Source organism: Anabas testudineus, chromosome 15, assembly GCF_900324465.2.
Source record: "Anabas testudineus chromosome 15, fAnaTes1.2, whole genome shotgun sequence".
NCBI classification, from domain to species: Eukaryota; Metazoa; Chordata; class Actinopteri; order Anabantiformes; family Anabantidae; genus Anabas; species Anabas testudineus.
In genome coordinates, this window is record NC_046624.1 from 6349143 (window position 1) to 6375286 (window position 26144).

The 26144-nt window shown below is 40.5% G+C and overlaps 2 protein-coding genes across 3 annotated transcripts; one reads left to right on the plus strand and one right to left on the minus strand.

The window, feature by feature from the left end:
* Positions 1 to 1023: 1023 nt before the first annotated feature.
* Positions 1024 to 9068, minus strand: tsnax (translin-associated factor X). The gene is made up of 6 exons (XM_026356463.1): positions 8729 to 9068; positions 7883 to 7975; positions 7662 to 7776; positions 6746 to 6876; positions 3031 to 3152; positions 1024 to 1648 (listed from the first exon to the last, which is right to left on the minus strand). The coding sequence occupies exons 1-6, from the start codon at positions 8742 to 8744 to the stop codon at positions 1271 to 1273; spliced, it is 855 nt and encodes a 284-aa protein (XP_026212248.1). The 5' UTR covers positions 8745 to 9068; the 3' UTR covers positions 1024 to 1270.
* Positions 9069 to 11208: 2140 nt separating this feature from the next.
* On the plus strand, positions 11209 to 26123 carry egln1a (egl-9 family hypoxia-inducible factor 1a). 2 transcript variants are annotated; one of them, XM_026354252.1, is made up of 5 exons: positions 11215 to 12260; positions 21524 to 21643; positions 25063 to 25199; positions 25293 to 25360; positions 25457 to 26123. In XM_026354252.1, the coding sequence occupies exons 1-5, from the start codon at positions 11556 to 11558 to the stop codon at positions 25510 to 25512; spliced, it is 1086 nt and encodes a 361-aa protein (XP_026210037.1). In that variant the 5' UTR covers positions 11215 to 11555; the 3' UTR covers positions 25513 to 26123. The 2 variants fall into 2 exon arrangements, with proteins under 2 accessions (XP_026210038.1, XP_026210037.1); XM_026354253.1 differs by lacking the exon at positions 21524 to 21643 and having other exon boundaries at positions 11209 to 12260.
* The last annotated feature ends 21 nt before the right edge of the window (positions 26124 to 26144 follow it).

A 26144-nucleotide genomic window follows, 5' to 3' on the forward strand; every position in this document is an offset into this window, starting at 1 on the left:
TATGTCTGGCGTTTTCATGTTCAATACTGTCCTTTCTAGTTTGTGTCTTTTTACAATTTGTCTGGGTTAGTAATCACCTTCTCTACATTCGTTTTACATGTTGTCCACCTTTACAACATACTGATTACTGCAAATAATTCATTTACAATAAAGATAAGTTGGTCTCCTTTTGTGACATTGTACAGTAATAACTACCATATGTCCACATGACCACCCCAGTGCTACCTGCTGTAACTTAAATGTTTGTATCTCTTATCTCGGTCATGAGCTCTTCTCATTTGATGATTTATTTTAATTTTTATTGATTTTATACTGTACAGTTTGTGTGCGTACGTTGAAAAGATTTTCGTCGTACCAAACATAAATCTGGGGACTGGGCAGAGCATAGAGCCTCTCTAGAGACACAATATGATTTCCTGTTTACATTGAACATAAGATCACATATAGACAATATATAACATTACATTTATATATTAATTGATTTATAAAACACTCACAGTAAAACTTACCACCTTTAATCTGAGTAGGAAATGTTTCCGTTACGGATTACATATTGCACAGACATTACTCTTGGGCCATCCATGGACACAGGAGGACTACTTCTTCCTGCCTGGTTGGTAACAAACACCATCAGGTGATGAGGAATCGGCAAGAGCTTATCAGTTCTCCACCAGTATTATTCCTTAACATGCTCCAAACCATATTTTGAATTTATGTCACTGCTGTGTGGCAAGGACTGTTTAAAGAGGGAAAAATGAGCAGGCAAGGGTTTGTTACTGTGTGTGCGTGAGTTCCAATGAGTCTGCCAGAGATTAGGCACGTACAGTGTACAAAAATCACATATTCCTCCTCCACACAGTATGTAGCGACTGCGGACAGACGCTTCGTCTAATTTAGATAATCAGTGTGGGATGGAGGGGAGAGCAGACAGAAAAATAAAATAAACACACACACACACACACACACACACACACACGCGCGCACACACAATCAAAGCAGCTTACAGACTGGGAGAGCATGGCATATTTGGCACAGAATTTTTATTCATGCAAAACAACTGAAGTCATCAGATCTTTATCAAAGAAAGAAAATCCATTGTCTATTGTAACACTGTTTTACTGGAATAATAAAAATAACATTAACAAGCATGTCTCGAACATATCAAAGCTGTCAAATCCCATTTAAAATTCACACAAACATAAAACTGGAGCTAAACTTAAGACAATGACACCACAGAGAACATAAACAAAGCTGTTGCAGTCGTGCAGGATTAAACCACTCCTTCCTCTGGGTCGATGAGTGTGGTCCTACTGGAGAACACGTCGGCCAACATGTGTTTGGGGATCTCTGAGCCACGAACACGCAGGGTGTAGCAGGCGTCCTCTACTTTGCCCAGGCTCTGTCGCAGTGTGTGCAGCTTCTTAGAGACTTCGTAAGGACCTGTGTTCCCGATGTAGGAGAAGCCGTCGTGGATCTGCCGCAGGAACTGGCTCAGCTGGAAAGGTGTGTCAATGTCGCCGTTGCCCACGCTGCTGATGCACATGCGCATCAGCTCTCCGGTTAGGTCAGCCACGCCGAGCAGGTAGTCTGAGGGCGTCACCTGGAAGGTCAGGACCTGAGCTCCCAAAGGCAGAGCTTCAGCCGAGTCCTGAGATGAAAACGTAATTTTTCAGTGCTTTTACACACACAAAACTAATGCGGATAACAGGATGTTACATTGAGCAGCTGTACTTCTAGCAAAAGCTCTGAGCTCCAAATAAGCAACTTTTCTTAAGCATGATGATGCTTTTACTACAAAACATTAAGATCTGAGTTATGTCGCCTGCATCAACAGGAGCCCGGCTACTTTGAAACTAACAGAGTGGATAAAGTGATATAATCACACATTAAAGGTCTTAAGTACAGTACACAGTGACATTGATTGTTACCTTTGTGTGTTATTACCACTACTTTCAAAAGGAAAGTCAATATGCCTACAGCAGTCCACGAAGACACTTGTGACTCCTTTGATGAAGTTTCAAGCTTCTACTGGTGAAATGGAGGAGACTATTGGCCGGGTTCTTCACGCACCATATACTCCAGTTCGATGGCCAAAAGGTTCAGTTCTGGTTTCATCAGACCATAGAGCTTTCTTCCAGTTGACGTCAGTGCCACATGCCTTCTGGCAAACTCTAGCTGAAATTTCAGATGAGCTTTTTTTTTTTTCTTCTTTGCCTCTCTCCCAAAAACCTCCAACTGCTGATGTTTGAAACCCCGTTAGAGGAGTCACAGCCGTCTTGGTGGCCTCATCACTAGTCCCCTTCTCTTACAGGCACTCAGGTTCTGAGGATGATCTGCTTTAGGCAAACTGTGTCATATTCTTTTAATTTCTCAATGATGGATTTAACTGTACTTACACCTAAAGGTTATTGTATCCATCACCCTAACTTGTCTTTTGCTGAGTTTCCTGGAGTGATCTTTTGCCTTTGATGTGTAATTTGTGGACAGGATGCCGATTCGCCAGTAATCGGATGTTTCAGATACAGGTGTATTCATACTACATTCTTTGAAACGCAGTCACTGCACTCAGGTGATCTCCAATTACCTAGATATAGGTAAATGGTAAATGGATTTACTTTATTTTCTTATTTTTTGTTTTATATTTCTAAAACATTTAAATACATTTGTAAACATCTGTTTTCACTTTGGCATGAAAATGTCTTTTGCAAACCTAAAAAAAAAAAAAAAAAAAATGAATGAATGAATAATATTTTATAGGTATTATATGAAACGACTGATTTTTCCCTGTCTTGGACAAAGCCTGGCTTCATGCTAAGTTAAGCACCTGCTGGTTGTACATATTTAGTGTACAGATGTGAGAGTGGCACTGATCACACTTATCGCATGCCAGTGAAAAGGTATATTCACAAAGGTCAAACTATTCCTTTTTTGTGTGATATTTTGTTTTGGTTTTTTTAACGAGAGCTGAAATCCATTTAACTGACATGGTTACATTAAAATCACACGACAAAACAAAGTCTTTGCATTTACCTTAGCATCTGCCTTCTCTGTTCTCACGAACACCAGTCTAACGTTGATCTCCTCCAGGCTAACGAGGCTGCGATGACGGATGTAGTGCAGGAAAGAAACAGCCTCCACATACTCCTGGATCCCTAAAGCATGAGATCACAAAAAAAATTTACATCCAGATGTTTGGCTTCTCTGGCTAGTTCATCTAAATGGAATGGTGGGAAGTGAGCGTTTATTTTTCTACTCATGTGTTTTTGTGATTTACTAAGAAATACTACTACTAAACAGATGTGTATCAAGTATGTATCAAGTGAGCCCAGCACGTAGAGTGTGTATAAACACTACACTGTATCTGCTCAGTATAGATCACAGATATAGATAATGATTCCCTTAAAAACCTGTTTCCTGCCACAGGCTTTTGATTGAACAACAGTGGCTATTTTTTTGTGGTGGGCTAAGATGACCCCTCATTTGTTTTCTGGCCCTGTGTAAACAAGAATCAAATAATCACAGGACGGAAGACTTTGTGTCTGAAGTTTACTTTTGGAGCAACAATTGAACTTCAAAGGGGCTCCTATCTCTGTGTCGCTAACCGCGGTCAAGAGCCGGGAGTAGGATCTGGTTTATCTCCACCTCATTTGGAATTACTTTCACTTATTTTACTATTTTTTAACCTTTTGGCTTTTACCGTTTGCTTTTATTACTTAGTTTTACTTGATTGATGTCTGTAACTGTGACTCTACGCGGCGTTGATCCAGTATGTGTTTTCATTCCAACCATTAGTTTGTGAACCCTTCTCTGTTTGCAGCATCCCTGCATTAGAAAAGAAAGAAACTCATAGTTGGAAAACGTTAAAATCTTAAACATTATTTAAATGTTAAATATATTGCATTTGTGTTACATGAACAGCATAATGTAACACAATTTTTTGTGCATTTATTCAGTGCTGTTTAAACACAATTAAGGTGATTGCCTCCATTACAGACGAGATTTCTAAAGATTTAACAAGATAAACTGTTGATGTTCAAGGGTTAGAAAAAATATTCAAAAAGAGTTTGCACTACGCCAGTCAACTATCAGGCATGTAATAGCCTGGTAGGTCATAGGTCCCATAGGTTTCTTGATTTAGTTATTAAAATGTAATGATATAGAGAAATACAATACTGACACACCTTTCCAGCTTAGTCACTTATAACTTTTTATAACGTCATTAACAAAAAGCTGCCATAAACAATATGAATTACACAGGCTGAGGAAGGCAGCTGGAGTTCAGTTCCTGAGTTTATAGGCACGCGCTGCTCGTGCTACTGTCCTCAGCAGCCACTAGCTTTGCTCACTAAAACCAAAAAAAACAAAAAAAATCAACAGTTACCGTAGATCACAGTGGCTCAAAGAAAACAACTAGAAAATACAGGGTTTACTGGCACAGAAATGTTGAGGACTAACTTTAAATTATTTATAAATACTGCATGTTGGAGATTCGCAAAGATACAACATAGATTTGTGTATTGAAAATGCTGAAAATAAAACACATCAAATGCATGGACACCCACTGATGATGCATAACTGAGGTTAATGTTTGACCACAGAGTGGTTCATTGAGTTGCAGATGAACCCGAGAGCCCCATCAGGAAATTTAGGTTTTCAGTGTCCCTTTGCTGCTAGCAGTATCAAGCTAAGCTTGTCAGAGCACCACGCTGCCCTGTTATCAGTGGCATTTGTGTTTAAATTTAGGCCACAATGTCTTTAATGGTGTTTAGTTTTAAAAAGCCTGGAGGCTTCCAGTCAAGATTATCTGAGGAGCCTGTGTAGTGAGCCCAGTCTCAATCTAATAAAGAAGATAAAAATGAATACAAAAAAAAAAAAAAAAAAAAAACAAACAAACAAAAAAAAAACAAGAAAGGTGTAAGTGGTGGGAAGTGCGACTGGTCACGTCGTGGCGGATGCAGTAGTGATTCGTGAGTGACCGCAATCTATGATGACTTCCCCAGCTGCTAGATAACAGCTCAGTCTCACTCCCAGTACTGTTTTCCTCCAAACTCTGCAGACATTTTGGCTATGCTAACAAAAACTGATATTGATGCTTGAGGGAAAACAACTTTATCAGAGGGTGTGTCTATCACATACAAGCCTGCATCAAGGTCACACTCACACTATCAGTGGTGTTAAAGTAAAGCACAAAAGTAGAGATTGAGTTGACAGCAGCAAAGCAAAGATCATTTTAGCTACATGATATACTCTGAAGGTCATGTTTCTTAATAAAAACATTGAATGAATACCTTTGTACCTTTATTTTCTGTGGGAAGTGGATCTTCTAAAGGGTTTTGTATTTGATACAATGTTCTTTTCTGTGTTACTATACCTCCAGCTCAGCCAGTTTTGCAATAGAAATACTTTACCTGTGGACTGGATCCAAGTCAGACTGCTGAACATATGGGCATGTCACAACTGTTGATACACTTGAAAAAACATAAACCTATCTTGCAGTAAATCAAGAGAGTTACCATAATTCAAGTTTAATAACTAGGCTGACAATTTCAGTTGAAGTCAGGAAACAGTTAAATAGAAATATTGTCAGTGGGATGTTGAGTGGGATTTGCATAAAGCCACAGAGGGTTACCACCTAATCTCATAGTGTTAAGATATTCAAGTTGAGAGACAACCTGTCTAAATAAATCTATATATATATAATATATAATCTATAAATCGGGATGATTTTATTTCTGTGATTCCTCTGGCCACCAGGCTCAAGACAGAAAGTTCATTGAGGTAAAACACACCCAGACTAACTTGTAAATGTATAAAGAAACCACCTGATCTGGTTAACATCTCTGTTCATTAGTCTACCATACACAAATCATGAAGTTCATTGCAGGACAACACAGAGGAAGAGCTCCAGAACAATATCAACGCATGCCTGAAGTTTGCCAAAGAGCAACATGACACCTCACAACGCTACTGAGAAAATGTTTTTGTACTGATGAAACTAAAGCTGAACAGCTTACAGAGAACAATGTACTATGTATGGTGGAAAAACAGCACGGCATACCAACATGAAAACATCATCATCTCAGTGGTGGGTAAGTACTTTGGATGTCACAAAGACAAATTAATGAAGAAAACCAGGTCATTCCAAATTGCTCACATATTTTTTCTGAACACTTCACATCCTTTTATTAATGTGATATGATTTTTAATGTTTCAGTAGAAAAGACTCTAATGCTGAGGTAAAAACATGTACTTAAACTACATGTTGTAAGTATCTTTTTCTCTCATGTCATTGAAAACAACCCAGTAATGCAAAACTTCACACATTTGAGCTAAAGTGAAAAATAAGGTCACAATTCTTTCAGCACTTCGCATTTCTGGAAATGTTTATATGCTAAACTTGTCTGGCTTATGCCTCTCAGCTCTGAGCACAGAAATGTATGCCTCGTTTAAAGTGGTTTATCTGTCTGCTTCTTTCTTCTACCACAGTGTTTGTCATTTGAATTTCCTTGCTTAACACTTGCAGGCCCTTTATATTTTAATTATCAACACATCAACCCACACAATTGGTGAAATAGACAGTTGTCCAACATTCATATCCTCTGTTTGCTTTGTATCTTTGTGCTATTTTTTGACAACCTAGCTTAGACCACAATATAGTGCAGTATTAAAAGATAATGAAAAAACACACATTTTTATTGGGATTGTTTGCTGTTTTAAACAATTTATCAGGTGTTTGAAAACTCACCTGGAGTGAAAGCTCTGTGAAACTGATGGATGTCCTCTCCTCTAAGCTCTTCAGCAATCTGACCAATTTTCTGTCTGACTCCATCCAGTTTGACATCTGCTTCATTCAGAACATCCTCTGCATCTGGTACACTTCCATTACATAGAAAACACATTAAATCTTATTTAAAAAGTTTTTAGAATAATGTTACTCGACTGCTTTTGGACAGTCTGTATATGCCAAAACAATATGCAATAGATTTTCCACACATTACCATGACTTTCAAACTAGTATCTAAATGTTTTAATGTTATTTTAAAATACTAATGATCACAGTAAAACTACATTTTTGCACATGCACGGCTTCCCTCACCCCTCTCTCAAACCACTTGGCCTCCTTGTCCAATATTTTAACGTCACAGTCCTCAAATGAGTGTCCTTTATCCTTAAGATGAAGGTACACCGCTGATTCAGGACCTGAGGTGTCCTGAATCAGCGGTGTACCTTCATCTTAAGGATAAAGGACACTCATTTGAGGACTGTGACGTTAAAATATTGGACAAAGAGGACAAGTGGTTTGAGAGAGGGGTGAGGGAAGCCGTGCATGTGCAAATCAACACTCCCTCTCTCAACAGAGGTGGAGGACTTAGACACAACCTGTCTTCTATTTATCATGCTGCCCTTTCATCTATCCCCAAAAAGGCCAGAACCAGTTCACACCTGCACCAGGTTGGACACACTTAACGACCCATTTAGGTGTTACGAGGGGGGTGGGCTGAGGTGTGATCATTACATCCTTCACATCCCCCCCATCCTTTGTTTCACCTAACGAGCCTATTCAGGGCAAGGGTTGGTAAGTTTTTAAGCCCTTTTGTAAACAGAATTGTGTCTCCAGAAAAAAACTGCACTAATTACCATGTATTTTTCTCTGTACGAACCTGGTCACTCTATGCAAAAGAAAAATGGTCCTCTTGCTTTCAATTGTAATGTCTCGAGAGATCTTAACAAGGCGCTCATACTTGTCATGTTTGGTGTCAAGCTCCTGCTGGAAAACTTCAAAACAGAAAATGAAAAAGTTAGTGTCAATAGAGACGTATTCCAAAGAAAACACACACATGTCGTGTGGGTGAAAATGAATTTAAAATGCAGCTGTAGTTGCCTTTGAAAGCAGCAATGACAGGTGAGGATGGGCTTGCACTCAATTCACGGTCTTGTGCTGTATCCGCAGAGTTTTTCTGTGGACATCCTTCACCTAACATGACAAAGAAAAAGTCAGATGCCACTGCAGCTCACATTAATTCCTCTACTGTCTGTAATTTTAGAAAATGTAAATGTCTCTTTATAGATTATCTTTTTTTTAATTATTATTAAAGTGGCTCTCCAAATATTTAGCTCATAAAGCTGAGTTTAAACATACTATCTGATGTCTTTATTGCAAATCTTAGTTGATCTTGCAACTTTAAAAACTGTATGTGAATTCATATAATTTTAGGGTATGCTCAAACCATTACAGTATTTAAAAATCTAAATATCTCTAAGTCTGCTGGACTATTCGTTGTTAAAGCCCACTAACTTAGTGAGGCAATACAACATTAAGAGAGAAACTCTTAACGATGTGAACTAAAGCCAAAATCTTTATCATAACATTTCACTGACACAATATTCAAGACAGATTTTATGAAAACATGCACCACATGACAGCAAACTGTCTCGATTTTGGTCTTGGACTGTAAAAATAATATAAATAATAATAATAATAATAACAACAACAACAACAACAAACTTGAGTTAACAGTATCAACTTGCCACACTGGTACATTAATACTAATACTGTCTCGCTGTGGTTTAATACCGACTCTGTATGATAGCTTTAGTGAAGTTTATTGTTAGCTAACTAGTTAGCTAGTTGGGAGATTTACACAGCTTATCATTCATCCCATGCTCCCTTCAAAGCACGTTGTATGAAAGCGTTACTCTTATTGTTAGTTTCAAAAGTCAGACATACCTTCTCGTCTCTTCATTCCGTCAGTGTTGAACTTCTTCTGTTTCTTAATTTAATGATTTTAAGCTGAGTTAGAGCTGTTTTTTACTGTTTAGCGTCCGTACTGCCTCACAGATGTAACGAAGCAGAGCACTTTAACTACATCGGTTGGGCGTTATCCAGATTAAAACACAAAACATTTCCGCTTACTCAGAGAAACAACCATCTCGGTACGATAATAAACAAAACAATCCAACGTCTAAATATCCTTGAATCGGAAACAAACGATAGAAATCGTGGCTTTAATAACAGGCATTCATGTGGTCTTCAGTCATCGCGGGGCCTTTTGCGCTGTTTACTCGCGTAGCTGAGGCAGTGCATTGTGGGAGATGTAGTCCCAAAAGAACAGCGTTTGTTTTATTACAATGGTTTCCAGCACATTAATAATAATAATAATAATAATAATAATAATAATAATAATAATAATAATAATAATAATAATAATAATAATAATAATAATAATAGTACAATTAGAATAAACCGATTTAACTTAAAACATACAAAATAATTTAAATGGCAAATAATTTCAAATTATACACGTCACTTAATTTTAAATTTATTTTTAACATGCAAAACCCTTTTAAATTATGACTACACAATTATAATTTAGTATTTTCTTTTTTTCTGCTGACGCCTTCATTATCATGCACAGTTGAACCCTGTATTTAGTAATTCTAAACATATTCCTCAGTTGAACTTATTCTGGAGGGGGTGTGCCAGCTCGCAACTAAAACACTTAAAGGTTCCAGATAAAGCTCATATGGAGCAATCGGTCATCTCCAGACTGTCACTCCAGATTGGCCTGTGTCATTTGTTGCTATTAAAGTATGTTTCATCCAACGTGTCTTGATCAGATTACTAGCTTCTCTCCAGCAACCCCTCCTCTGGGGACTCCTGCAGTCTGTGTACGTGCCACACGACTGGTGCCAACTTGAGCTTGCGCTGCACAGCACACCACTCCCTGTCACTCAGAAATCCGTTTCACTTATTAGAGTGATGATTAATAAACCCCAGCAATCTGTCTAATGAAATATTAATCTAAACATAAGTTTATTTCTAAAAAAAAAATCGAATGAATGTTGTGACAATATGCATTTCAACAACTGATTTAAGTCCCGCCTATCAACCGCAGTCACAAGCTCCATAAACCACCAACAAACGAACTAATCAGTTTATCGAAACGGCAACAAAAGATTTATGCAAAATATCATTTTGTTGTGTGAAAGGAATTTCACATATGCGAGTCAGGAATGGGGTCAAAACACACTGACGTTGACGTTGTCTAATGAAGCCTTCAGGTGCTCCTTTCAAGCTCCTACATTCGAGTTTTCAGTCTGCTGGGTTTCTAAATGACTGTCGCAGAAGAATAATGAGCCTAATAACAACACAGATCCGTTTAAAACAACTATTTACAAATCAAGACGTAAATAGCTAATTTTGTCTTAACCTCTGTCGGAAAAATGTGCAATGGACAGGTCAGTGATGCTCAAAAACAGGGCTCTAATAGATCACATTACTTGTGTTTCTCCATAAAACGTAGTTTAATAGACCATCAAAGGACATCTTCCTTTATGGGCTAGGACAAATTACCCTGATCACTGTGGGAAAAGTAACTTAGAAAGCAATGCAAGGTACCAAATGGAAGTAGTTGAACTAAACCACACTAGAAAAAAATATAGTTAAGCCGTTCAGTAAAGGTAGTTTAAACTACTTTGTAAATGGTCAAATTGACAATGTACATATGATAAACATTTAAAACGATAAATAATACCCAAAAAAAAAAAATGCAACTCAGCTAGGTTTATTGCAAAAAATGTCTACTTCAGGCAATATGAAAAATAATTGACTTGAAAGAACATGCAACAACTTCTCTGAACATTAGTTCATAAATGGCAATAATCAATACTTATGATTAATTGAGGCTTAATATTCAGGCTTAGTTTCACAATTTCCCATTCAAATCATTAAAATATTTTTTACAGGTGAGCTGAGGATCCAGCTTAAATAGCGAGAGAGAGAGAGAGAGAGAGAGAGAGAGAGAGAGAGAGAGAGAGAGAGAGGTCAGAAGTGCAAGGAATGTTATATTTTTGTTGGAAACAAAGTGGTACAACCTTTAACATGCATAAAGGCAATTAAAGCAGCTTGCACCTTTGCATAAAAGATGAACCTATTGAACAATGTGAAACGAATAATGGCTCCTTAAGGTTTTCCTTTGATGGCCCACAAGCTGCACAAAAGGACAAAGAAAAATTAACTAGTTGAATCACTATACAAATATGAATGTAGTAGAACTATCAGGAAGTTCACCACTTAGTAGTTCGCTACTTCCCAGCACCGGCTCTGACATGAAATTGATGAAGTACTTGAACGTGTTTCGAGCCATTTTCCGCACGGTCATTTGTCCGACGGCCCGTGAAGGCAGCGCGGGAGGAGCGGTGTGTGTGTGTGGTTTGACGTCACAGCGGGCTGGACCACAGGCGGGCTGAGCGCACACCGAGCGGCGCCATGCACTGCCCTCCGACCGACACAGCTAGCGAGTAGAAATGCCTCCCGAAGACCTCGACCCAGCCCAACATGTACAGCCCAGGGCACACGCGGTTGTATTATTTCACTGATACAATACGTAAAAAGGGAACGAGTGGGGGGAAATGACGAGGTTTTGAGTGTCCGCTTTCCGTTTCGCTCGCTGTAGCGTGGCAGAGGCGGTGGACCGTTTCCAAAGTTGTCGGTTAGCAGGGCGCGTGTAGAGACTGGGAATTAAAGGCGCAGCGCCCCCGCAGGACCCGCAGACATGGAGAGGACGCAGAGCGACCTGGACCGAGACCGACAGTACTGTGAACTTTGTGGGAAAATGGAGAACCTCCTCAAGTGCGGTAGGTGCCGCAGCTCCTTCTACTGCAGCAAGGAGCACCAGAAACAGCACTGGAAGAAGCACAAGCTCATTTGCAAGGAGGCGGACAAGGCGCAGCTTTCGAAACAGAAGCCCGAGCTGGCTCCGCCGTCCGCGGAGGACGAGGCGTCGGAGAAATGCCGAGAAAAGAGGGAAACGGAGCCGGTGGACAGCGCGCCGATCACGCAGAGCGCAAATTCGGCAGCGCCCGGGGTCGGCGACAGATCGGGAGAGGACGGGTCCAACAACAGTGCCACACCTAACGGACAGACCAGCTCATCCCCTCAGAAACTTGCCGTGGAGTACGTGGTGCCGTGTATGAGCAAGCACGGCATCTGTGTGGTGGACAACTTTCTAGGAGCGGACACCGGGCTGGGCATTTTGGAGAACGTCAAAGCCCTTCACAAGACGGGCAGGTTCACAGACGGACAGCTGGTCAGCCAAAAAAGCGACTCCTCTAAAGACATCCGCGGCGACAAAATCACGTGGATAGAGGGGAGGGAGGCCGGCTGCGAGAAGATCCGCTTTCTTATGGGTCGCATGGACGATCTGGTCAGACATTGTAACGGCAAACTGGGAAACTACACGATAAATGGAAGGACAAAAGTAAGTACTGAAACAGTTGGACTTACACAGCCATTGTTTGTGCCCGGCAGACAGTGATTTGCTATGATTGTCCCCCAGCAGCCAGGACCCTGCTAGTCCACCCCTTAACACAGCAGTGTGCAGGTTCTGTAGGAAGCACCAAAATAAAAGGTGTGTCAGACATCTGACAGACACAAGTCCTAACCCCGGAGCTTTCAGCCATATCTTTCTGTGATCAAGACACCATTATTTTCAGTATCATGCTTCTGTTTGCTAATTAGACCCGAGCTTAAGTGTTAAGAGGCTCCTAACTCCTGGTTAACTCCAGGTTAAAGCACGGCTAATGCCATGAGTCAGAGAGGTGGATCCTTTTCCTCAGCCCACAAACACACACCACAAGCAGCAAAGTTGATGAAGTCAGTTCTAATGAAGCAGATCTCCGCAGAGCATTGCTTCAAACATGAAGCGGCAAGCAGCCTACCACCACAGCCGTGATAAAACGTGTCTGCAGCAGCTTTGCAGGAGCTGGAGCTGTCAAAAGTCTAATGAAACCAAGTTATGAAACAGTGGTGTTCAGTGGCTTCTGCTGTAAAGCAATTGCAAGCATGTTACATGCAGAGGTGTTAAGTTTATATGACTAATTTGTTGACTAAATGCAATCTGATGTGATATCTCTAGATTAGTGTATTTTTCCAGGACACTAGTTTGAAATATTTCTAATATGTAGTCTCTCCTGTCAGCAGCACCAAGCACAATGTGATGCTTATAAAAGTAGGTTTATTGAAATGCAGCCACTCATTATTTCTGTGTTATTTTGGATCACAGAAAATAAGCTATGAATAGTGGAAAAATACCTGAAATACCTGTGCAGGGTATGTGTTCAATTGTAAATAGTACAATAACAGGATGTGTGTGAAGCCACTGCAACCAAACTGCAAACAGTGGGATGAACACGGCTGTGGCATACAGCATGAAGTCCAGCTGTGCTGCTGAGTCCTCCACAGCGACACTGTTCCATGGCTGACTATGAGACGTGGCAGACTAGAAGGCTTTGCTGCATAAATTTAGTTTTTGCATCACACACACACACACACACACACACACACACACAAAGTGGTTTTAACAGCGCATTCCCATGTTGAGAGGAAGGCTCGACTGTGTGGGGGAGAGGAAGCTGTAGGCAGTTTCTGTTTCTCTGAGATATGTTTTCTAAGAAAATGATTAGTTTCATTTTTAGGCCGGTTCCAGTGAACAGCTCAAGTACTTTTAAAAAAGTGTCCCCTCACCTTTTTAGTTATTACTAACCATTCAAACCGCTCTGTGCAGTTTCAGAAAAGCAGCCTACATCAGCCTGAAGCAATGCCAGCTTCCCTTCAACCCATCAGTTAGAGTTATGACAACATTTCTTTTGACCAGATTTGGTCACCACATGATCCTGTGGCATTAGACGGACCTGTCACTGTTTCACTGAATTACATGCTGTTGCCGTTTCCTTGTAGAAGCCCGTCAGTATGCTCGAATAGTGGCCGCAGCAGCTGAAGATGACAGAATAAAACCAAAGAAAGGTCATGTTACGTCAGAGATGTGGCACACATCCCACTTCTCCTGGAACTTCAGGGACTCTCCTGCGTATAGATAGCCGCTCCCTGATAACCACAAATCATAAACAATATACTGGAAATCCTTTTTCTTCTCTACTTGCTGTTAGCGGACCTTTTACTTGCGGACCTTGTGGAAGACCTTCAGTTCCTATAGACAGAGACAGAGAGGATAGACAGATAGACAGAAAGAAATCACAAAGGTCAGTATGTGTGTGTATATAAACACGCACACTGTGTATAAATAGTTATTTGTGCTGTTCTGTGCATAATTTTAGAGTGTCTGTCACCGTTTTTTTTTTTCTCACATTAATTTGCTTAATCTCTTCATTCATCGTGTAGAGCTGTTAAACATTTGTTGTGGTCTACATAGAAGGTCAGGATAAAGAGAGTTAAAAGACACACTGAAAGGATCAGGATAAGCACATAAAAAAACAATACACCTGATCACTAAGCTAACCCCACTAAATGTAGTCACAGTCCCTAATCATGTTGTGCTATCACAGTGCTTGATATTTAAAGGACGTAGCAGTGAAGGAGAACAGAGGCTTAGCTCTTGTGGCCTCTGCTTCCTTCAGGTAGTTGGTTTTCTGTGTGGTCATAGAGCTCTGATTGCCATACACTGTTATTTTTAGGCTGCTCCACCTGTCCAGTTGTGTGTTTTATTCCCCTGGCTGATTCTCAGTAGACATTAGGTGTTTTTTTAAAAGAACGTTATTTCAGGTTGTGCTGTTGATCCACGCAGCTGGATCAGCATCACACACACACACACACACACACACACTGCCGAGAGCTTGAATTCCTCACCTGTTGCCCTAGTTGCCTTGGCAAACGCGCACCAGGACAGTAACCAGTGAAAATCAGCACAACTTGCACAAATGGGAGGCTGCCAGTATCAGTGTCTCAAAGAGATACAACACAATGTGAGCAGAGTTTGCACTGGGAAAGATAGGAGAGAAGGATTTTGCCCAAATACTTCATGTTTTCGCTTTCACCATTTTTCACTTGATGCATTGTGGGAAGCCACAGGCAGCAGGGCACGTATGTTTGCCTGAAGCTCCGGCAGGTTAAATGCTCTCTGATAAAAGCATGGTCAAAGAACTATATTATGGAGCAGCTACACGATTGTTCTGTCACTTACTCGCTGTTCCCCACTGAAAATCAGTATGTCCAGCATGTTAAAAGAGGAGCTTACTATGCAGTGGATGATCCATTCTGGTCATTTGTGCTGTTAATTGTAGTAGTTATCACTGGTACAGTTATGTTGTTTTACATGAAACAAAATGACTATCGAGCTTTTCATTTCACAGCTCAGTATAGAACTGAAATGCCAGAGTTATATTTCTGTTATCTAGTCCTACAAGGACTGGACCAACAGTGTAATGCAAACTAATACCATAGTGAGGTATTCAGTAATTTTACAGACATTACCCAGTCTTAGAAGTCTGTCTCCCCCTACGATAAGCATAATGATATGTGTAAGTCAGTAGTAAATATTTAAGTATCACTTGATTAATTGTTGATATATTTGGGTTATTTTTTAAATATCACATTTAAAAAGTGTCATTTTTCAAAGATTTCTAGAGAGCTGTTTTACCTAGACACAATCAATTTGAACAAAACTCCCCACTGTTTTTTTTTTTGTTTGTTTTTTTATGGTTGATTTTAATGTTACAGAGCCACAGAGGACACGTGTTCAGAGGAAGTTGACTTTTAACATAATTCTTTAAGCTCTTTGAGGAAGTTTGAGGAAGTCATGTGATGATGTTCCCCCGAGCGTTGGAGCCAACTGTACATTATGCTATGGGCTGTGGGAGACACTCATTCCTTCCGCCTATAGTACCCACATGCCTGGAACAGCACCTTGCATGCCACCTTTTTCCTGTTTATTGTTTGAACATTATACTTGCATATCTTCTGCTAAGGGAAACGTAGCGTTACTACAGTGTAGAAACACTTAAGTAAAAGTACAGAGGTATCAGGTATCACTAAAATATGCTTAAGTACAAAACATAAAGGAACTCATCATGGAGAATAACAAATTTTCCCAAAAAAAAGTATATTAATGTTATGTATGTCACAATGTTGCAGCTGCTAAAGTGGAGCTAATATCTTAAGCTAAAATAATACAGAATAATTGATAATCGTGTTTTTATTACTGAATCTGCAGAGTGACGGGTAACTAAGTCTGTCCTGAGTTGCCCAAAAATGTGACAGTACTTGAGGAAATTGGAGTCAGTCAGAGCACTCACTTAGTCACTCAGCGTCCATAAGTGTGAGCCGATCTACAGCCAGTCGTCTCCTAACCCCCTCTGTAATCCGTATGAATGTTTCTAATGAGGTTCATAATACCATTGTTATTATAGTCTAATGTTGCGTGTGTGACATACCAGGCATATCAATGGAGGCTGGTAGTTGGAGGTGACATGCTGTGTGGATGTTATTAACTGGAGAAATAATCTGACCATGTGCTTACTCGTAGAAATAAACAGAATTTTACATTAAATCTACATATCATTTATTCTGACTTGATGTGCATGCTTCCCCCTCTGTTTGCTATGCCATGTCTGTCTAAGCAGCGACCTGGCTGTGGTCCAAGTGGAGCCTTGAGAAAGAGGTCTTCTGTTTTTGGATGTTCACAGCTGTAGAGTCGAAGACAGGAAGGATTAAACTGTGGGTGGAGCATGACATCAAAATAATTGTGATAAGAATTATTTTTAGTGCATTAATTCAATCCAGATTGTTTCTGAAAGACACAGATTATGTAATTTGTTATAATTGGGCACTAATAGGTTGAATTGTTACTTTGCGAAACTCCAGCCTATATACAGATTGAGAAGAGAGCTTTAAGCTATAAACTGATTCTCGCTCTATCTTCTGCCACTGGCGAAGGGAAAGTATCAGTGACTGATCCAATTACAGAATGAGCTCACTTGGCTCTCACACAGGCACCGATGGAGCCGTTCAGTCAGGCTGAGCAGTCACTGAAAGGTTACTGCGCAAACAGACACAGCACTGTGGATCTGCTCTCGCAGCTCCTGTCATGTATGACTAAAACAGCACCTGAGTTATTGCGGGATACTGAGGATCTGATCTGACGCCGAACACTGAGGTTCTCTAAATGCAGTGCTCCTCGATTCCGCCAGTGTTAATTGTGTGTGATTTCATGACTTGTCCGGGTGGAAGAGTAGATCTCCATATTGACTTAATCTGTTGTGACACCAGCGGTGTGTGCTGAAATCAACTTTAAACGATCCCCATCAGAGTATTTGCGTAATACCAGAAACTGTGCTTGTGTTTCCGCTGCATTGGTTCAGGGTTAAGGGTAACGCCGCTGCTCTATACATCCCTCTATTGTTCACATCCTACAGTAATGCAGAAAAGAGTAAACTAGGTCATTACTTTAAACAGGGATTTCCTCTGGAGGCCGCATCACAGCCTGGCAGATAAAACCGTGAGCTATCGCAGGCTGGGCCCCAAACTGTCTTGTTTCCCACCCTCCCCTGCACTACGAGGTCTCCATCCTAACAGTTTGTACTCGCTTTTGGATAAGCATCTCTTCTGTGAAGTGAGCAGACCCCTCCTGCTTTCCCCTTTCTGCTCCGCCCCAGTTCATGGCTCACATCCGTGCGTGAACCTGGGATGAAGTGATAGCATCACAGTAATCAGTGTATCCTTCAAAGTGATCAGCAAAGAGAAAGTTCTTTATAGTTGTGTTGGAGCTGGTTAACACGTCTGCTCGGTCAGATGTGTAGTGCTGCTGAAAGCACTATTCAATGAATCAGTTAGTGGAGCAACAGAAAATACTGTAAATGAGCAGTAGTTTTAATAAATTGTTCAATAAGTTTTTTATAAACATATTTTGATTCCAGTTTTTCTTTTTTTGTTTATATATGTTTACACAGCATCTTAATACTAAGGGTATCTTAAGAGGGAATGGCCAAGCTGGAAAGTAGCCAGATGTAAAACTAGATCACATCGAGATCTTCTTCTGTGTGTGATTCAAAGCAAATCAGGAAAAAGAGTCTTTATGTGCAGTTTAAGATATTCTATGCAATCTGCCATAGCTTGTACAGATAACCTGTACAAGGTTACTAAAGCGTAATTTTAGTTTGGCTCATTAAGACAATTTGCATGTATTTATTTTGTATTTCTCCAGGAAATGTAGGAATGAATGAATATGTACTGTTTTTAAGAGACCACCTCATGTCCATAACCACCTAGTAGAAATACTTGTGTAGAAGAAGTTATTAATGTTTCTCTGTGCTTGAACACAACATTGTCTTTGGAGTTGAGACATTTTCAGTAAAACGTAACTCGAATATTACTGATTACTGATCATAATGGGATCTTGTAAAGATTATGTAAATAAAATGAATAAAGACCAGAGCATAAATCATGCAGTGTCATAAGTTTATAGTATTCGATCAGTAATTAATTTACAATAATATTGAATTGGAAATACCTGAAGAGAGTTATAGTCTTCAGCTGGACTATAGATACATGAACAAAAATAATACATTTAGAAGGACCAAGGTGTGTGCTGGTTTACAGTGACGTTGTTGTAGCCTTCAGTAAATACTGTTTGTCTTGTGCTTGTTACATCACATCAAGTTGAAGCTTGGTTTATTTAAGATGTTAGTCGCAGTTCTCTGAGACAAATTGAGAATGAGAAATAAATAAACAGTGGCACGCTCACTTGCTTGGTACAGAATAGCCTCTGTCCTGAGGAATCCTCTCTTTCTGTGAGTTCCACCTCAGATATAAAGGAACTAAATCAAATGTTTTATGGACCTATCGAATTACAGTGTAGTAGATGTCCACTAAAAACGTAATTACAGTGACTTTGGGTCGTTGTAACCTCTCCAGCCACATGTGACCGAAGCGTTTAACTGGAAATCACAAAACATTTGTTTTAGTATAGTTGTATAGTATAGTTATAGCACACTGAATACTTACTTTGATGACCTCCACTCCTATCTCATTCACTCTTTGCCTGGTAAATGCCAGTCAGCCTCCAAAACCGTGCTTGTGGAATGTAAACAAATGATGTGGCAAGTGAGGCGCTTCTAATTAGAGCCACCAAGGAAAGCAGACAAATAAGTGGCTGAGAGCAAAGGAAGCAAAAGTGGGACAAAGGTTAGAGGTGAACATGGCAAGAAAGACCAGTGACCTCCAGTGTACAGGTATCGCACTGGGCTAGAGAACAAAACAGATGTTTCCATACCAGTAGTTAATTTATACCCGGTTACATTTATTAAAATGTGATTCAGTGCAGTACAGAGTGCTACACTTGGATGCCATGTGTGTTACTGCTATGCTGTCTGTCAAGGTCTAGCTACAGTCGCCTGTGGCTCTCTCCTGGAGGATTTGATAAGAAGTGATGTCTGTTCCTTGCTTCACCTTGCTGGCTTAGATCACATAAAAAGCTAACTGGAGATAACTGCACTTACATACAAGGTTTGCATTTGCAGATTTTGGGTGATCTGCATGTAGTCACATGTTGTTTTCTGTGAATGAATTTGCGCACGTCATCAGTGTCAGATATAGTTACATATTAATTTCTACTTTACTTTGACTTTTGCAGCATATTATTATGACAGCCACACTTCACCTCTCAGATGCTTTATGTGTGTCTTGTTTTGAGAAGTGCTAGCTGGTGAAATAGCATATTTCTCCAAAAAAAAAAAAAATTTGTGTGTTAACAACCTGTATTTTAGCACTGCTCTACCTGCAATGCCCAAATGTAGGTAGTTAAACCTTTTCGATGTCAATCAGGTTAAAAGAAATGGAAGACGAAACTGCTGTGTCTGGGTTTTTGCTGACTGCCGCAGCTCTCACACTTTCAGTCAAGCCCCCATACATGCTCCACCCTAACACATCTGAATCCACACAAACACACTTTTCCTAGCAGGGACTGTTTACCCATTTCCAGCTTTGCAGCATGAGCTGAGCAGTTAAGGGTGGGAGGGGTGACATAGCCGAGGATCAGCCAACCTTCCTCACGCTCTGCACGTAGCACAACCATTAAAATACTGCTCTCTCTGGAGGGAGGCCAAGAGTCAAAGTTTACAGCAGTTCAATCTTCTTTTCTCCCCCCCTCCCTCACCAACCCCAACGCTTTCTCTGTCTGCACCCCTCTCCCTCTTCTCTGTGTCCTTCTCTTTTTTCACACACACACACACACACACACACACACACACACACAAAAGCGTACTATATTGTGGCTTACTTACAGGAAGTCCTTTGTCAATTTGTGTGCCCCTACCCGCCTTGATTCTTAGCAGCCATTTCTTCTGAGATCCCCTTTCTTTTGCCCCCCACCCAAATCGCCGAAGTGGTTTGTCAGCTCATGCAGCCAGAGCGAGACTCCCTCCACCCCACCTCCACCACATCTTTATGTTGAAGTTTGTTGTGATTCAGCTTTGAAGGCCCTGATACTGTGCATTCCAGTGGTAACCTGCATCACTCACAAGATGTGAGCACAATGTGGATTGACGCAAGCAACTACAGCCAGATGCGCAGGAAAATAAGATTCAGACAGGTATATATGAGGTGAATGATGTGGGTTTTTTTGCTCTTACTGAGCGTTGACAGATTAAAAAGATTTTGCACATAAACATTTTGCCATGGAAATGCTACATAACACAATAAAATTAACAGACAGGCTCACATAGGCTCAATTCAGTACTCGAAGCTTCTTGAAATAGTGTGTCCTATCTTTTCTCTGCACACAGGATCTTTTCACGATTCAAACATAAAAAAGTCTGATACTATTTCGCTTGGCACGAGACCAAGTCAGGGAGTTTAGTCTGCTGTGAGTGTTTATAATAATGTTGCTATGGTTTTTATGTTGATCCCAGTGTGTGGAAGAATGCGGTGAAACTTTCCTTTTGTTTGTCATATCACTGCTTAGACGTGGTGTATGAGGGCTAGATTGGCCCTCTGCATTCGTGCACGTTCGCTGCTTAGCTGAGCTCCTCTTTCAAGTCAGAAAGCACCGTTGTGTTGATTGTAAGTGTATGTTACATGTTATATGCAGTCTGACATTGCAGGCCGTGTCAGTTTGCATCGTCTCTAATTGGAAATCTTATTTCTAAGAAAAGTGTTTCTGTCCCAGTCTTCCCGTCAGTGTACAGGTCGTCACTTCTGTATCTTATTCCTGTGGGACTCTCTGTGTTGTATGAGTGCGTTCGCTTGCTGTTTACACCAAAGCGTTTACAAGAGCTCATAGGGGTTCACTGCCAACACCCAAGCAGATCATGCAAGTCTTAATAGAGCAGGAAAAGGCAAGGGGAAGTTGACATGCAGCACGATATCTCCGGTTTATTTTCTCGCTAGTTTAAAGTTTATAGTGAGGCAGCTGGGTTGTAAGCAGCCAGTGCTTGTGTCAGTCTTTGTGCAGGTGAGACAAGGACAATGCGATGAGGCTTTGCCAAGACCGGCTGCATCCACATGGCAGGCAGACAAAGCCACTGGGTCTGGTTCCACCGCAGCGCTTGAATTTGAACCAACACAATTTGAATACCTCAGAGACTGTGCTTTATGTTTCTACAGTAACTTTTGTTGTTTCATAAAACATGAGGTCGAGACATTGTATGCTTATGTTTGTTACTAATGATGTTTTGTTTTTTTGTTTTTGTTTTTGTTTTTGTTTGTTTTCTTTTTCCATTTTCCCACCTTCAGGCAATGGTGGCGTGTTACCCTGGAAATGGGACAGGATATGTGCGCCATGTGGATAATCCCAACGGCGATGGACGGTGTGTCACATGCATATATTACCTTAATAAAGATTGGAATGCCAAGGTATGTGAGTGATGTGTGGAGGAAATGATCTTTATTAGTAAAGGATGATGACTATTCCAATTTGAACTTTATTCAGTGTGCTTTGTTCTCATAACCATTGATTCAGTTGTGATTTGAAATTGTCACTGAAATAACAATCAGAACTAAATCATTTCCCAAAAGATCTTGTCTGCTCTGCATATTCTGTGAAAAGTCAGCCTATTTCAAGTGTCTGTGGGTGGGTCGTCATCTTCCATCCTTCGTTATTCCACACTCAGTGTGTTCAGAGACAGTAGTAGAAGTTACATGATACTACATGCTGTTTGGCCATTGTCCCAATTTATAATCCCATTAAAATGCAGAGATCTTTCTAATGCAGCCACACCCAAAGAGGCAGAAGAGCGCCCCCATGTTGTTATTGACACACCCATTGTTCCTCGTGTAGAAAAGAGGATTTACATGCAGACAGGAGAAAGTGACTGAGGGGTTATTGCAGTAGTTTATTACTCACATCAATTCTGGTATTTTGATGCACTTTAAGCAGTATTTTGTTGTGGTTTTCTACAGGAACATGCATATAAAAGTTTATTAACTATGAATAAGCCTGTGAGTCTTTATTTCATTGATTGCATTGTCTTTAAACAATCATAGACGACTTTTACAGTACAATCCACAGCTCATGTGACCTTAATATAGCCCAGTTCAACGTATAAACATATTTTACGTCTGGGAAATGGTATTGTGTTAGCACTAGATTCAGCAGATGCCCATCATTGGACAAGTGGCTAAGGAACCCCACTTTTTACTATGAGACACATAAACAGGACGCTGCACACCAGGCAGTAACAGTCTTTGTAACTAAATGCAACAACTGTAAGGTGAAAAGATGACTTTCATGTTTCTCTGAGAAGTTGGCGCCATGACAGGTCACATAAGCAGACAAGAGATTGTCTTGCAGACTTCCTCACATACTTGACCTCCAGACCTGCATTCGACAATTACGTAATTGCAGGAAACTCTGTTTTGCCTGTGAGTGCTGGTTTGTGGTAGGACACAGGGATGAATCTGTCTTGTGGCTAAACGGAGGATGACCATAAATAGTTGACATCAAGCCAGGAAAAGGCAAATATTTTGATTATTTTTTATGGGTTACTGCATTATTTGACTGCTTGCGTAGAGGTTGAATACACAGATACTGGGGACCTGTCTGCTGAGGACTGTGAAGTAACTGAATCCCCAGTGGAAATACTACTACTACTACTACCAGTGCTCACTCTTTTGTCCATTGATAAACATCATGTCCCACTGATTGCTTCCACACAGTTGATGCTGTTTGTCTTTGGATTTTTTTATCCTGATGAATTTGACTGACTATAATGAGTATTTGGAGTAAATTTGAGGTATCGTGTTACTATGAAAACATGCATATCACAGCGTTGTTATGACACCACACTCTTTACAGTCAATAAATGTTGATAAGTGGGATTCAGCCTAACCTGTGACCCACTTTCCTAGCAGTGCTTTACATTGTGTCCTTTGTACTGTATGTCCCAGCACTAACACAGTTACTGTTTTTGCTTGTTTATGTGTAGACTAAATCTTTTCTTGTTGACACTCGTAACAGTGTGTAACAGACGGCTCACACCGTCCTTTCGTTAGTCATCTAACCCTGCTGCATGATTTCACCTGTCGTGTTCATGCACAGGACTCGGTTTTTCAGATGAGCCATGTTCGACAAATCCCGCTGGACATGTGAATAATTACAATCTGCTCTCTGATTGGCTGTTTCATTAGGCGTTTGCCTGTTACAGAATGCGGTTGCCTGGATACCAGCGTTCCACATGTCTTTGCAATGTTCAGGTTCAGTTGTTCCAGCTATTTACCCCCAATTTAGAAATGATTATATCAATTCAGCTCCATCGCTTCTTCACAAAATGATTATTAAGTCAAGTTAGCTGTGAGTATACTGTAAATTGAAAATGACTATTTAATGTGTATAAAGTAATTTAAAGTAAGAATGAATAATCATCAAAGTCTGACAAGTAATATTTGTATCATATCCTTAAGTTTCCTGGAACTACAGCGTAGTACACCATGTATTTTCATTATACATGAACGGGAACTCTAACGAACCAGCTACCGGAAATACTTTGCTTTCTGCTGCTAGGACCAATTTTGTATGTATTGATGGTTAATCTGCAAATGTTAAGGGCCGAAAATGTAAAGCGTTGAAAGTAAATTAGTTTGTTTATCCATGGATGAAGATGGATTAGTTGGATTTTGATTAAAATGGGATAAATTACATATTTTACATCAGTGTGTATCCTGTACCGTATATTCTTGCCTTGACTTTTGACTAATAAATTCGAAGGCGTTCTTACTTTATTGAACCACAGTGCATTTTATTATACTAAGATGAAACTCTGAAAAGTCCACGGTTGTTTTTTTGGTTTACAGCATTATTTACAGCGCTTTTCCCAGCCTGGGATGTAAAGTACACATCCTTGTTCTGCCCCCATTCAGCATTAGTCCGGTTCATCTAAACATGATCTTTCAGGTCATTTACCTCAGTCGAGGGTCAAGCTTTGCTCACTCTAATGTGTAGAGCATCATTTTCAGCAGGTTATCGGCAATTAGGCGATAGTGTAGTGGTAACATCTCTGCTGGGTTTGAATCCAAGCAGTGGGGGTCCTTACGCAAGACCTTCTTACGCTTACTCTGCCTTTGCCTTGTAAGTTGCTTTGGATAAAAGCGTCTGCTAAATGTAATTTTACAATGTGTAGTATATCAGTGGTCCTTGACCTACCTGTCTTCCTCAAGCCTATTGTGCTTTATGTACTTTAGTCACACCATCGGCATTCCCCTTCATTCAAAGTAATATAGATGGGAATAGCATAACTGTTCCGACAAAGGGTGTAAACCTTTTATGCTCTGGGAGTTTGCGTGTGAAGAGAGAGGCCTATCATATCAGCTGTGTGAGAGTTTAAGAGGCACGCTCGCAGCAATCTGCTCTTTCACTCTCCAGGTCCTTTATCCAGCCAGAGCAGTTTTCCTGTGGGTTATTCTTCCTATCCCTCCACAGGAAAGCAGTCCCCCACTGCTGCTTCCTATCCTGAGCTTTCCTCCTACCCTGTGGAGCTGGACAACCCTTTTCCTTTAACATTGTCGTCCCGTGTTTTAACAAACCCCACATATTGGTTGCATTTTAGTGTCTTTTAATTGAGTAATATGTGCTGTTTTTTGGGGCCACATTATCTCCTACTCCTGAATATTTACCTTTTAAAATGGATGAACACAATGGCGGTTCAAATCCAGGAACGTGGTCACTGCAGAGGCTTCATAAGCGTTCGCTTCCTCTTGTCTCCCTTTACCTTCCTGCACTTGCTTTGTCCTGATTCGTGTACATAACAGTGTTGTTTCTTCTTGCTCTGCCCTTCCAGGAACACGGTGGCCTCCTTCGAATCTTCCCAGAAGGAAAGGCTCAGTTTGCCGACATAGAGCCAAAATTTGACCGTCTGCTTCTGTTCTGGTCAGACAGACGGAACCCTCACGAGGTTCAGCCCGCCTTCGCCACCAGGTCAGCATCAGAGCCTGCGTCCACTGCACACGGTTAGATGAGCCTCTCTGCCTTTCGCTGACTCACTCACCCGCTCTCATTTTGTCTCGGCAGGTATGCCATCACAGTGTGGTATTTTGACGCAGACGAGCGAGCCAGAGCAAAAGAAAAGTACTTAACAGGTAGGATTGGATACCCAAACTAGGCGATCGTGTTTCCATTGTTACGGGTGTTTCGTGGCTCGTTATCTAGTGTGTTGTTTGTGTTTCCATCCGCAGGTGCAGGAGAAAAAGGAGTAAAGGTTGAACTTGGAAAACCAACAGATCCCAGCTAGTGGGAAGCGTGCATCCCCTTACAAACAGCCATTAAGTGCTCTGTACTAAAAAAAAAAAAAGTGGCCTATAGAGAGCGTGTGTGTGTGTGTGTGTGTGTGTGTGTGTGTGTGTGTGTGTGTGTGTGTGTGTGTGTGTGTGTGTGTGTGTGTGTTTTACAAGGCAAGAAAAGCAGACTTTTGCTTGAGTGTGTGGAAGATCCATGCTTATGGACAAAAAAAAAACAAAGTGATTTTTGTTTATTTCAGCAAACCTGGGCAGCCCAGCGGACCTTGAATGTCATGACATTGTACTGAAAGGGATTATTGTGTTACTTTTATCCTTTCACCTCTCAGGTGGTGAACACTCAACGCTACATCTGACATTTTCAGAAAATCACGTCAAACAGGAATTAAGCTCAGAGAGGATCTAAATCTTTTACATGTTTTTTTTTTTTGTTTTGTTTTGTTTTTTTGCTGTTAAATCCTTAAAGGTACAGTGCTCTGCATATGCTTAATGTGTTATGCTTTTCACATTGAATCAGCTGTTATAAGCTACTGTATGGCAAGATGTGCTTGAGTTTGCAATAATATGAGGAATGATCTGAATTAAAAATACCCTTTTTCTGAGAGAACCTCACTGGTCTTAATTTGAG